General features: G+C 39.3%; 1 protein-coding gene across 1 annotated transcript in view; it reads right to left on the bottom strand.

Moving 5' to 3' along the window:
• Positions 1 to 15418, bottom strand: part of LOC140727211 (cilia- and flagella-associated protein 47-like) — a 596979-nt gene that overhangs the window by 483012 nt on the left and 98549 nt on the right. Inside the window, exon 15 of the mRNA XM_073044476.1 lies at positions 5672 to 5916. Coding sequence (XP_072900577.1) covers positions 5672 to 5916 — 245 coding nt within the window. The remainder of the gene's footprint in view (positions 1 to 5671; positions 5917 to 15418) is intronic.

Below are 15418 nucleotides of genomic sequence, written 5' to 3' on the forward strand. Positions count from 1 at the left end.
ACCTTCCCTGGAAGAAAGCCCAATGATCCAAAAATCTGAAGACCTCCCTCCTGCATCAACTCCTTAGCCATGTGTTAAACTGTATGATCTTCCTATTTCTGGCTTCACTAACACGTATAATGGGTAGTAATCCTCAGATCACAACCCTGGAGGTCCTGTCCTTTAATTTAGCACCTTACTCCCTTGACTCACTTTGCAGGACCTCATCACACCTCCTACCCATGTCATTGGTATTGATGTGGACCATGACTTCTGGCTACCTAACACTCCCACTAAGAATGCTGAGCTGTCTCTGACCCTGACACCCAGGAGGCAACATACCATCCAGGAATCTCGTTCTCAGCCACAGAACCTCCTTTCTGTACCCCAAACCAACCAATCCCCTATTACCACAGCTCACATCTTCTCCCCACTTCCCTACTGGACCACAGAGCCAGCCTCAGTGCCAGAGACAAGACCTTTGTGGCTATCCTCTGCTTGGTCATTCCCACCCCCCAGCAGTATGTAAAGTGATATACCTGTTGTTGAGGGGAACAATCACAGGGGTATTCTACAATGTCTACCTATGCCCTTTTCCCCACCTGGCAGCCACCCAGTTACCTATGTCCTGCACCTTTGGTGTAACTACCTCCCTGTATGTCCTATCTATCAAAGCCTCAGCCTCCCAATGATCCAGAGTTCATCCAGTTCCTCAATACAATCTGTTAGAAACTGCAGCTGGGTGCACTTCCTACAGATGTAGTTATCAATGTCACTGGAGGTCTCCCTACCTTCCCACATCCCACAAGAGGATTATTCCATTACCCTGCCTGGCAACCCACAGCTCTAAATGCGCAATAAGACAGAAAGAATAAAAAAAGAAAAAAATCTACACTCAATGCCTCTCCTCGCCAAAGCCACAATGAGCCAAAGCCTCAACTCCTCACTCTAACATTGCCCACACAATGACTACTCGCACAATTCTTCCATTTTGTTTTCTTGCTCTCCAATTATCCTCACTAAACTATAAATCAGATGGATTCCATCATTAGTTTCTCACTTAGCAACTCTGGTTTTTATACCCTAACAGATATAGAACATAGCATATCGAACAATACACCATTATTCATACTCTTCATCCCAAAATGTTGCGCCAACACTTCAACCTACATCAAGATCAATCTCACTTTTTCCTTTCAGATAGTACTCCATTTTTCTTGCTTCCACATGCCTCTCTAAGAATCTCTTAAATGCCCCTCATAAATCTGCCTCTTCAACTACCTATGGCAATATGTTCCCACATACCCATCACTCTCTGTGTGAAGAACTTACCTCCAACATCCTTTCTTTAATTTCCTCCAAATACTTTAAAATTAAGCCTCTGAGTATTAGCCATTTCCACCATAGGAAAAGGCCTCTTGCTGTCCATTCTATCTATGCCTCATATAATCTTGTGCACAGCAATCAAATCACCTCTCATCCACCTTCCCTCCAAAGATAAAGGCACTAGCTCACTCAACCTATCTTCATAAGACATGTTTTCTAATCCAGACGGCATCCTGGTAAATCTCCACTACATCCTCTCTAAAGCTTCCTCATCTTCCTATAAAGACTCCATTGCTGCTCTCCGATTGAGAGGTTGAGCAAGGTTGAAGTCAATGAAGTCAAAATAGAGGACGGATAGGCATTTGGCACCAGCTGGCTGCATTTAACTGGACTTCCTCTTCCTCTTGCCAGCTACTTTGAGAATAAATATACTTTGAATCATTGAGGTGACCAGAACTGAACACAATATTCCAAGTGTGGTCTAATCAGGGTTTTATAGAACTGCTCTTGAATTTAATCCCCCAATTAGTAAAGGTCAACACATAACTCACCTTCTTAACCACCTTATCAATATGTGCAGCAACTCTGAGGGTTCTACCCTAAGATCTCTCTGTTCCTCCCCACTGACATCAAGTTCGAACACCCAAAGTGAAACATTTCACACTTTTTCATGCGAACTCCATCTGCCACCTCTCAGCCCAGCTCTGCATCCTATCACTGTCCCATTGTAAGCTTCAACAACATTCTACTCTATCCATAACACCACCAACCTTTGTAATCATCTACAAACTTAATAACCAACCCTTCCACTTCCTCATCTAAATCATTTAATAAAATCTCAAAGAGCAGGGGTTGAGAACAGGTCCCTGCAGAACATCACTTTACTACTACTACTCTGCTTTTTGTGAGCAAACAGATTCTGAATCCATGCGGCCATGTCTCCTGATTTTCTGAATGAGCCTGTCATGGGGAACATTGTCAAATATCTTACTAAAATCCATATGCAGCACTGCCTTCATTAATAAGTTTTGTCAATTTCTTGAAGAATTCAATCAGGCTCGTAAGCCATAACCTGCCCCTCACAAAGTCATGCTGAATATCTCTAATCAGACTGTGCTTCTCCAAATGCTCATAAATCCTGTTTCTAAGAATCTTCTTCAATATTTTGTCCACAACTGACATAAGATTCATGAATCTATAATTACCAGGTTTATCCCAATTACGTTTCTAAAGAAATAATAAAGAAGTAACATTTGCCACCTTCCTATCTGGCACTACTCCTATGGCCAGTAAGGATGTAAAGGTCATCACTGAAGGCACAGCATCTCTTCCCTCTCTTCCTGTAGTAACCTGGGTATGTCCTGTCTGTCTCCAGGATCTTAATTATCCTAATGTTTTTTCAAAAGTCCCAGCACATATTCTTCCTTAATGTCAACATATTCCAACATATCAGACTTGAGTATGCTGACCTTACATTCGTTAAGTAGTCTCTCACTGGTAAATACTGAATCAAAGTATTTAGTAAGCACCTTACCTTATTAGGAATTCAGGATGTATATTGTATACATTTCTCTGACATTAAATGTCCCTATTGAAACCAGCTCCTCAGATTCCAGGTATATGTTTCTGCTTTTATCCCTGATCAGTCCTACACTCACTTACTCTAATCATCCTCCTGTTCTTTGCGTATATGTAGAACATTCTGGGAATTTGCTTAACCCTACTAACCAAGGCCTCCTCAGGTCCCCTTCTACCTCTCCTAAGTCCATTTTTGAGCTTCTTCCTGGCTGCCTAGTAACTTTCAAGTCCCTGTTTAATCCTTGCCTACTGAAACTCAAGTCTTTCTTCCTCTTGACTGGGTGTTCCACATCTCCTGTCAACCATAGTTCCTTCACTCTACCAACTATTTCCTGCCTCAGTGGGATAAACCTATCCAGAACCCCAAGATGTTATAATGGTCACATCATTGTCGATCTATGTACTGATCCATGTTCTAAGTTTTATCACTCCTGTTCCTGATACTTCTCACAGTAAAATAAACACATTTCAACCAATCAATTTATGCCCTTTCCACTTCCTATCCTTCCTAACAGGCTCTCTACAGACGACAACTACCTTTACACCAAATGCCCCATCCACTGACTAATCACTTTGGTTCCTATGCCCATGCCAAACGAGTTTAAACCATCCCCAACAGCTCTAGTAAAACTACCCACAAGAATATTAGCCCCCTCCTTAAGTTCAAGTGCAACAATGTCCATTTTGTACACACCAAACATTTCCCAAGAGATCCCGATAATCCACAAACTCTGTCTCTTACATAGATTCTTCAGTCATACATTCATCTACCAAATCATCTTATTCTTATCCTTACTAGAGGATGACACAGGCAGCAGTTCAATGATTACCACTTTGGAGGTCCTGCATTTCACCTTCTTTCCTAGCTCATTATATTCTCTCATCAGGATCTCATCTTTTTTCCTTAACATAGAAAACAGAGTATTACAGTACAGTACAGGTCCTTCAGCCCACAATGTTGTGCCAATCTTTTATCCTACTCTGGGATCAATCTAACCCTTCTCTCCTACATAGCCCTCCATTTTCTATCATCTATTTGTCTATGTAAGAGTTTTTTAGATGTTCACCGACCTCCAAGCAAAATACACTCGATTGGTGCCACATTCTGCTTTCTATGGACAAGCCAATTCTGAATCCATACCATCACGATTCCCTGGATCACATGCTTCCTGACTTTCTGAATGAGCCTACCATGGGGAACTTTATCAAATGCCTTACTGAAGTCCATACACACCACTGTTCTGCCTTCATCAGTCTGCTTTGTCACAGCCTCAAAGAATTCATTCAGGTTTGAGCAGCATGTTTTACCCCTCACAAGGCTATTGTCCCAATATTTCTACCAATATGTACAACAACTTCTGACTGGTCACCCTCCCCTTAAGAAAGTACACCATCTGGGAGGCAACATAACATCAGTAAGTCTCTGTTACATCCACAAAATCTCCTGTCTGTTCCCCTAACTATTGAATCCCTTATCACCATTGCTCTCCTCTTCTTCCCCCTTCCCTTCTGAACCATAGAGCCAGACTCAGTGCCAGAGACCTGGTCGCTTCAGGTTTCCCCTGATAGGTTGCACCCCTGCCCACTACAATACAAAGTGGTATGCTTGTTATTGAGAGGGGCAGCCACAGGGATACTCTGCACTATTTACCTATTCCCTTTCCCTCTCCTGATAGTAACCCAGCTACTTACCCCCTGTATTTTAGGTGCGACTACTTTTCTGTAGCTCTTATCTACCACCTCCTCATACTTTGTATTCTCCAGAATGAGCCACAGGCCATCCTGATATACTTCCCGTTCTCCAACACAGTCTGAAAGGAGTTACACCCAGATGCATTTCTTGCAGACGTAGAATTCACAGAGACTGCTGGAGGTTTCCCAGATCTCCCACGTCTTGCATGAAGAGCACAACACTGACCTAGAATCCACTCTCACTCCTCTAGCTCGACACTAATAGACAAGAAAGAGAAACCTGACATAAACTTCAACCTAGCCTCCGCCTCTTCTCACCAAAGTCTCTTGATCCAAAGCCTCAGTTCTCCAATCTAACCTTCCACTCCAACAACAGCCACTCCACAACCTGCTTGCATACTTTACTAATTTGTTTCTTTCCCAGTCCAAATGAAGCATTTTTAAACTCTAACTATAAACTTTGTTTCCCATTCCACAGTTACTGAAGTCTTTCCACCATTTTCTGGTTTCTTTCAGATTTCTAGCAGAAATATATTTTCATGTTCACAAAATTAGCATGTATTTGTTGAATGAAGATTAAGAGCTGCACATTTAAACCTTCTCCAATATATGCTTCAAAGGAGGATTTGACTGGAGAGGATGGGAGAATGAAGATTAGTTTTGAGATTAAGTATTAAGTTTGCTTAAGTATGGCTGCTTACTACTGGCATAAAAATAGCCATCTTAATCATTAACAGCACCAATTCCTCCAGTGGGTTAGGGCACACAGACTATCTGTTTGCTTGTTTCTGCATTTGGATATACACAACCTTGTTCCACAAGAGACATGTGTCAGGTAGTGTTGTGCAATGTGGTTGACAATGGAATGGAAGTGATGCAGATTGAACAGTTTCTGATAGTCTTGTAGATTAGTTACACTCCAGAAAGCTTAATGGAGGAAGCTTAATGGAGCTTAATGGAGGAAAAGTGCAACGGTACAGTGAAGAAGAGACTTTAGTCAATGCTGCTCTCAAATATATTCACAAAAGTAATCTGATTTATTTACTCTGAACTTCTTTTTCCTCAACCATGCTTAGTTCATTTTTATATTAGCTACCTCCATCAGGTCGGATGAAGAATGCCATTCCTTTTTCTTCGACTACTGGACACCAGCTGAATTGAACAGGGTTGTTTCTCCTGTTATAGAGTCGCAATGTTGTCCTAAAACCCGATTCACCCAGGAGTCCATAGTTTGGGGTTAAGACCAACTTTCTGGTTGACAGCTCAAGAGCGACATAAACCACGTTTGCTTTTATCAATAACAGGCCAGTATGGATGCTATTTATTGTGTAGGTGATTGATCTGCAAAATAAAAGAAAATTAGCTTAAGTTTCTATAGTATCAATTCATAAAAATGTTGTGGCATTACAGTTCTAATACTTATAAACTATTCTGTTTAAAATCTTGTAAATTTATGACCTCCTCTCAGCCCATCATAGATTTTTGTAATTACTCCTCAACTACATGCCTTCCATTTTACTAATGTATGGCCAAAATTAAAATTCTGCAAACATTTTGTTGTGAATGAGGGGAAGAAGTAAGAAAAATAATCATGATTACCCTGAAAACCATCAATTGCAACAATATTCATTTCTGTTCCAAACCTCCATCAGATTAAGAAGAGTTTAAAGCGTATTCACATTGTCAAATGAGATTTTCATGATTGCAAGATGATATAAAACACTGGAGATTGAACCAGTTAATGTTCCATAGAGCTCAGCAGCATCCCCTGCTTTATGTCGCACATATCATTGATTCAGACATGCTTATAGAGACCATTTTTAAAAATTTGCAGATGATTACCGAAACTGAGAGTATCATCGATGGTGAAGAGTGTGTTTATAAATTGAAGACTACAGGGAAATGTCAATGATCTGGTTAGTTAGCTACATATGCTATCCAGAAAAACATGGCATAATGCATCTGAAGAGGGCATATGAGGCAAGTGATTACACAAAAATTGGTAAAGTACTAAGATGTGTAGAGGACCATAAGAACGTATCATACAGCAGCAGAATTAGACCACTCAACCTATCAAATCTGCTCCACTATTCGATCATTGTTGTTTTAATATTCCCTCTCAACCCTATCCTCCTGTAACCTTTGACATCATTACTAATCAAAAACCTATCAACCTCTGATTTGAATATACCCAATGGTTTCAACATCTGTGGCCTTAAATTCCATAGATTAGCCGTTCCCTAGCTAAAGAAATTCCTCTTCACCACTGTTCTAAAGCGATGCCCTTTTATTCTAAGCCTGTGCCATTTGGTCCTAGACTTTCCCACTAATGGAAACATCCTCTCCAAATCCACTCTGTCTAGGTCTTTCAATATTTGGTAGATTTCAATAACATATCCCCCCCCCCCACCACATCTTTCCTCATTCTTCCAATCTGTTAGTACAAGCCCAGTGCCATCAGATGCTCCCCATGCATCTACTTTTTAATTCCTGGACACTATTCAACACCAGCACATCCTTCACTGGATATGAGATTCGGTATGACTTACAGTGTCCCAAATATGGTCTAACCAACATATTATAAAATTATAATGTCTTAATGTTCCATCTCTGCTTTTATATTCTAGTTCTCTTGAAATGAATTTTACTTCCTTACTCAACCTGCAAGTTAACCTTTAGGGAATCCTGCACTAGTACTCCCAAACACCTTTAAATCTCCAGATTCTCTTCCCATTTAGAAGATAATTTACACCTTTATTCCTTCTATCAAAGTCCATAACCATACACTTCCCTAAGCTGTATTCCATCTGCCATTTCTTTGTCTATTCTCCCAACCTGTCCAAATCTATCTACAGATTTGCTGTTTCCTCAACAGCATCACCTATCTTTGTATCGTCTTCAAAAACGATGATACAAAGCCATGAATTCCGTCACCAGGTGATTAACGTATAATGTGAAAGGTAGCAGACCTAATAGTAACCTCTGGGGAATACCATTAGTCACCAGCAGCCAGCCAGAAAATCCCACTTTATTCCTGCTCTTTTCCTTCTGTCAGTCAGTCAGTTCTACCCATGCAAGTATCTCTTCTGTAATACCATGGGCTTCTGTCTTGTTTAGCAGCCTTATGTGTGTGTGTGGCACCTTGTCAAGGCCTTCTGAAATTCCAAGTAGACAATATTTACTGATTCTCCTTTGACTATCATGTCTAAAACCTCCTCAAATAATTCCAACAGGTTTTTTTTCAGACAAGATTATCCCTTATAGAATCCATGCTGACTTCAGCCTATTCTATCATGTGCTTCCAGCTAACCCAAAACCTAATTCTTGATAATAGAACCTAAAATTTTAACAATCACTCAAGTCTGCTATCTGGCCTATAAATTTCCACTCCCCACTTAAAGAGGGGAGTGGTATTTGTGATTTCCCAGTCCTCTGGAATCACTGCTGACTTTAATGATTCTTAAAAGATCACTACTAATGTCTCCATTCTCTCTTCAGCCACCTCGTTCAAAACTCTGGTGTACTGTCCATCGGGTCCAAGTATCTTATCCAATTTCAGACCTTTCAGATGCCAAAGCACCTTCTCCTTAGTAACAGTGACTACACTTACTTCTGACTCCATCCTCCTACTCTCTCAAATTTCTGGCATGTTATTGGTGTCTTCCATCAGAAAGGTAATCCATCATTTCTTCGTTCCCCATTATGATTTTTCTAGCATAATTTTCCAGTGGTCCAATGTCAACTTTTGCCTCTCTTTTACTCCTTATAATCTGAAAAAACTTTTGTTTTTTTTTATATTATTAGCTAGGTTTTCTTCATATTTCATCTTTTCTTCCTTTATTGTTTATAGTTGTCTTCTATTGGTTTTTAAAAGCTTCCCAATCCTCTGGCTTCCCACTAGTTTTTGAAATATTGTATATTCTGTGATATTATGATCACTGCCTCCAAAGGGTTTCTTTACCTTGCACTCTCTAATCAAAGCCTGTTCATTGCACAAGACCAAATCCAGAACTGCCTCTTGCCTCGTAAGTTCGAACACAAGCTGCTCTAAAAAGCTATCTCATAAATATTCTACAAATTCCTCCTCTTGGGATCCAGCACCAAACTGATTTTTCCAGTCTACCTGTATATTGAAGCCCCAATTACCTCTCTAACATTGTCTTTCATACATGCCTTTTTATCTCTATAGTTTGTACTCTATATTTCTTTAAGAGGAAATCTTTCCAGAAAATCCTGTAGGAATTCTTTGAAGAAATAACAGGCAGAATAGATAAAGGAGAGACAGTGGATGTTGTTTACTTGGATTTTCAGAAGGCATTTGACAAAGTGCTACACATGAGGCTGCTTATCAAGACAAGAGCCCATGGTATCAGAGGAAAGATACTGGCACGGATAGTAGAATGGCTTTCTAACAGGAAGCAAAGTGTAGGAATAAAAGGGACTTGAAAGTCTTTGTGCAGGATTCCCTAAAGGTTAACTTGTAGATTGAGCTGGTGTTAAGAAAGGCAAATGCAATGTTAGCATTCATTTTGAGAGAACTAGATTATAAGAGCAAGAATGTAATGCTGAGGCTTTATAAGGCATTGGTCAGACTGTACTTGGGAGTATTGTGAGCAGTTTTGGGCCCCTTATTTTAGAAAAGATATCCTGGCACTGGAGAGATTCCAGAGGAGGTTCACAAGAATAATTCTGGGAATGAAAGAGTTAACACATGAGAACCATTTGACAGCTCTGAGCCTATTCTTGCTGGAGTTTAAAAGAATAAGGGGGTGGGAGAATCCCATTGAAATCTATTGAATATTCAAAGGCCTAGTCAAACAGGATGTAGAGAGAATATTTCCTATCGTAGTTGAGTCTAGGACCAGAGGGCACAGTCTCAGAATAGAGGGAGTTTCATTTACAACAGAGATGAGGGGGAATTTCTATAGCCAGAGGGTGGTGAACCTGTGGAATTCATTGCCACAGCCAGTTATGGAGGCCAAATCATTGAGTATATTTGAAGCAAATGTTGATAGGTATTTGATTAGTGAGGGTGTCAAAAGTTATGGAGAGAAGGCAAGAAAATGGGATTGACAGGGATAATAAATAAGCTATGTTGGAACAGTGGAGCAGAACTGATGGGCAAATGGCCTAGTTCTGCTTCTATGTCTTATGATCTTATGGTCTTATATGCTGGTTACTATTCAGAGGACTATATATACCTCCCACCAGAGTTTTCTTACCCTTGCATTTTCTTACTCTACCCACAAGTACATCTTCTGATCCTGACGTTTTTTGCTAAGGATTTCATTTCTTTTTTTTTACCAACAGAGTCACCCAATTCCTCTGCCCATCCGTCTGTCTTTTCAATACAATGTATACTGTATGTTTGAATGTTAAGATCCTGTCTGTGATGATCTTTCAGCCATGACTCTGTGATATCCACGTCATATCTGCCAACTTCTTAACTTCACTATAAGCTCATCTACATTGTGTCGTATGTTCGGTACATTTAAATATAACACCTTCTGTCCTGTATTCAACACCTACCCCTCTTCTCAAATTTGTCTCAAATTTTTGAGTTAGTGGTGGAGAGGAGGTTACTAAACAAACTGTTATCCATTATGAACAATCAGGCACATCCTCTCCATGACCCACTGAATAAGCAGCAAAGCATCCTTTTGAACAGAGTCATTCAGCTCCACTGTCACAAGGATCATTACGGAAAATCCAATAAGCATATACAACAGTTCATCTCTGTGCAACAGAACAGACATCATAGTACAATAGTCTCTGTTTTACTATTTCATACATTATTGCACATTATTGAATATTGAAAAATTATTATTGTTCTGTACTTTATTATTAGTTAAGTCTGCACACTGCTAAGTGTGTTTTTAAATGTTGCTGCTGTAATGAAATAATTTCCCACTCAGGATCAATAAAGTACTTTATTATTATTATTATTATTATTATTATTATTATCATCATCATCATCTCTATGTGACATGAAGATAAATTCTTATTCTTTTCTAAACCTTCTATCCTATTTTTCATTCTGGAAACTTCAGTAACCTCTGCACTCTCCTCAGATGAATCTTAATATTGGAGGTTCACAAATCCCTGAGTAACAGAATGGGCATGTAAGATGGTTAAGAAGGCAATTCAGACAACAGCTCTTATCAGTCAAGTAACAGAACTTAAGAGCAAGTTGAGCCTCAGTGAGACTACTGCACACAGTTCTTGTTAATCCACTATGGGAAAGAAATAGGTAAAATACAGAAGGGATTTGCAATTGGGTTTCTTGGACTGGAAAACTTTAATTATAAAATGGGAATTGTTAGGTAAGAAAGACAGAAGGTTAATTTAAGTTCTTACCATAATGAACATGATAAACTGTGTTGTATGGGTCCACCTTCTATAGTTTCATTTTAAAAACTAATAATCAATGAATTAATGCCATTCTATAAATGGTACTTAACCACTGTTCGTCACACATCAGAAAATTATAATTAAATACAATTTAATTTATGTACACTCAAATTCCTTCAAATCAACACCACAATGTCATTCTCTTGGGTTATATCTAATGACAATAGCTTCATACTGGAGGTTGCAGAAAGCAAATCAGAAATCTAATTTTAGAAGCTCTGTCAATATCTCAATTAGTAACTACTCTGGCTTGAAAGTTAGACTCGCCTAGTGTATTCATCTCATTAGCAATAGTGATATTACAGGTTGAGCACCCCTTATCCAAAATGTTTGGGGCCAGAACTATTTCAGATATCAGATTTTGGAATTCTTGCATCTACTATATAATGAGATAGCTTGGGGATGAAATGAAAGTCTAAACATGAAATGCATTTACATTACATACACAGTTTAGACATGTACCATGAAGATTGTTTTGTATAATATTTTAATAATTTTGTGCATGAAAGGATAATGTGTATATTCAGCATTGAGAAAGGTAAGCTATCATTATCGCAACTGCCCAGGTGGACAGTCAGTGGCTATTTGGCATCTTCGTCATTCCCAACTCTGAATTTGTGTAAGCAGTAAGCAGTCTTTATCTTACACTTGTTCATCACACATATGCACTTAACAGTAAAAATTAAAGCACACCATTAATAAAATGAAAATATAATGTGTGCAGGGTAAAAAAAAAGCAGCACAGCAGCATCGAGACAGAACTTGAGTCATCCATTGAACAACGAAAATCAACAGCAGGTTTTTAGTCTCCAACTACAATGCCATGTTTTGATTAAAATGCTACAGTACACTTCATTAGTATTTTACTTTTACTTCTTTCAGTTTTTATGTAAGGTATAAAAACAAAAGATTGAATTTAATAAGTAAATTACAGGTAAAACTGTGAAAATGTCATACATATTATTTTAATGCAATAATGATGCTGGTCAAGTTACACTCATACAATGAATTTTAGATGGAGATAAATTTAGACCATGCAAAAATAACATGTTTCATAATGACATGATAAACATGATGATCTTCACTTACAAAAGAACATATACGCAGCACCAAACGCTACAACTACATCAGGTCTTAGAAATTTCAGGTGTTGACAACCTTGGCAAACTCAACAATGAATTTCTTACCTCTTCTCATCTGCCCATTCACCTCATCGTCCACTTCATTCAGAGCCTCAAATAGTCCTTCCAGATGACACAATACTTCACTTCACTTGCAAATCTGTTGGGTTTGTCTATTGTATCCAGTGCTCCCAATATAGCCTACTCTACATTGTGAGGCCCATCATAAACTGGGGGACCACTTTGTCAAGCACCTCCGCTCCATTTGCCAAAAGTGAAACTTCCCAGTTGCCAACCATTTTAATTCCGATTCCTATTCCCATTCCAACTTCATGAGGCCACTCTCAGGGTGATAGACCAACACCTCATCTTTGTCACCTCCAAACTAATGGCATGAACATCACTTTCTCTTTCCAGTAAAAAAAATCCCCCTCTCCCTTCCTTCTTCTATTCTCCACTCTGGTCTCTCACCTGCCTATCCCCTGGTGCTCCTCCTTACTCCCTTTCTTCCAGGTCCACTCTACTCTCCTATCAGATTTCTTCCCCTCCAGCCCTTTACCTTTTCTATCAACCAGGCTTCACTGATCACATTCTAGCTATTTTCCTTACCATCACCCCACTTCTGTATTCTAGCATCTTCCCTTTTTCTTTCCTGCCTTGAAGAAGCCCAAAACGTCAACTGTTTGTTCACTTCCATAGATGCTCCTGAACCTGCTGTGTTCCTCCAGCATTTTGTGCGTGTTGCAATGAATTTCTCTGTTGCTTCGTGATCACGAAGATGCTTTATAATCACAAATCTTTTAAAAATGAATGCCGTGTCTTCTTAAATTTCTGCAACCAGCCTGCTGAATATTCACTATTTCCTTCAATTTTCAGTTTGTTGTGATGTATCTTTGCTTGTTTCATGATCAACATACTGTTAAGGAACATATGTTCACTCTTAGCACTGACAAATCCACTCTTTTAATACATGTCGAAGTCTTCATTTTTCACTTTATTTGATGTTTTCAATTATTCATTAAATTCTGTTAATTACTTTCAGAATGGAACTTTAACAGTTTGTCTTTCTGTTTCTTCAGGTCATAGATGGTGGTTGTTCCCTCTGTCAGATGCTTCAAACTTACACCATTGTAAGTTTTTCAAACAACTTGACTTTCTGTGTTATAGATAAACATAAATTCTTCTTCTTTTTCTTTTCACTGTTACTCATAGGGATAACTGCAGGCCTTTCTGACATTTTCAACAATATATTCACAGCACAGAGCACAGAATAAGTGCAAAACACATGGTAATGACTGTGAGTAATGCACAAAGGTCTGGCTATAATGAATGCTGAAGACAAACTGGCTCCAACAGGACCCTACTCAGGGTATGTGTGGTCACTGCTCAGAGTTGTCTGTGGTATGCAAAGACTTGTGCATCGCCTGGGATTCTTCCCAACACCTTGTGGAATTTTCCATTTGTTACATCATGTCAGTGCTCAAAAAACATTTGGATTTCAGAGGCTTTCTGATTAGTGATTTTCAGGTAAGGGGTGCTCAACCTGTATAGTTATTATCAATATGAATAAATGATAAAAGCAACTTGGTTGCATTCATTTCTCATTTGTGATTCTTATTCAGTAACCTCTAGAAACAGAAATATTTTAAGGACTTGATTAGAATCGGCTACTGAAATCCAGTCAACTTATTTATAAGAAATGATAATTTCAATGAACTGCAGGAACCTATTAAATAATGCTATAAGATTTCATGCTGACAAAGTTTGGTGGAGTTGTGGATAGGGTAGAAGGTTGTCATGATTACAATGGGATATTAACAGGATGTAGAGCTGGGCTAAGAAGTGGCCCAGCTCTGATAAGAGTTCAACCCAGAAATGTGCGAAGTGAAGTGAAGGTCAAATTTAAAGACAGAATGCAGAGCTAATGGAAGTATTCTTAGCAGTGTGAAGGAACAGAGGGATCTTGGGGTCCATGTACATGGATCTCTCAAAATTGCCGTGCAAGTGATAAGGTTGTTAAGAAGGCTTATGGTGTGTTAGACTACATTAGTCAGGGGACTAGCCGGCTGGTGGTGCAATGTCATCAGCGCCGGAACTCGGGAGCGAATCCAAGTCAGGCCACCCCTGAGCACGCTTTCCATTTGTGCCAGGTTGAGCATCAGGCTAGCCACTTGGCCTTGTAAAAAAAAATACAAGGGTCAAGCCAGGAATTTATAAAACACAATTATTCTCCTCAAAAGTAACATTACTTTGCAGCTCTTAACTCAGCCCCCTGACTTTAAAAAAAATTTTTTAGCGTGTCGCACCAGATAGTCAGCCATTCTTGTCTGGTGTGTGGTGTCAGGATTGGTGTCCTTTTCCGATTAACCGGGTTACAATATGTTACAGCTCTGTAAAATCCTGATTAGATCACATTTAGAATGTTGCATTCAGTTCTGTTTGCTTCATTGTAAGAAGGATAGAGAAGGTGCAGAGGAGATTTACTGAGATGATGCCTGGATTAGAGAGCATGTCTTATGAGGGATGGTTGAACAAGCTAGGGCTTTTCTCTTTGGAGCAGAGGAGGATGAGAGGGGACTTAATAGATAGATAGATAGATAGATAGATAGATAGATACTTTATTCATCCCCATGGGGAAATTCAACATTTTTTCCAATGTCCCATAAACTTGTTGTAGCAAAAACTCATTACATACAATACTTAACTCAGTAATAATATGATATGCATCTAAATCACTAACTCAAAAAGCATTAATAATAGCTTTAAAAAAAGTTCTTAAGTCCTGGCAGTTGAATTGTAAAGCCTAATGGCATTGGGGAGTATTGACCTCTTCATCCTGTCTGAGGAGCATTGCATCGACAGTAACCTGTCGCTGAAACTGCTTCTCTGTCTCTGGATGGTGCTATGTAGAGGATGTTCAGGGTTTTCCATAATTGACCGTAGCCTACTCAGCGCCCTTCGCTCAGCTACCGATGTTAAACTCTCCAGTACTTTGCCCACGACAGAGCCCGCCTTCCTTATCAGCTTATTAAGACGTGAGGCGTCCTTCTTCTTAATGCTTCCTCCCCAACACGCCACCACAAAGAAGAGGGCGCTCTCAACAACTGACCTATAGAACATCTTCAGCATCTCACTGCAGACATTGAATGACGCCAATATACAAGATGATAAGAGACATTGATTGAGTGGATAGCCAGATACTTCTTCCTGGAACAAAATTGGTGAATACAAGGGTAATTATTTTAAGGTAAATGGAGGAAAGTATAGGGAGGATGTCAAAGATACATATTTATAAAGAAAGGTGAGTGTAT

This window comes from Hemitrygon akajei, chromosome 5, assembly GCF_048418815.1.
Source record: "Hemitrygon akajei chromosome 5, sHemAka1.3, whole genome shotgun sequence".
In the NCBI taxonomy this organism is placed as follows: Eukaryota; Metazoa; Chordata; class Chondrichthyes; order Myliobatiformes; family Dasyatidae; genus Hemitrygon; species Hemitrygon akajei.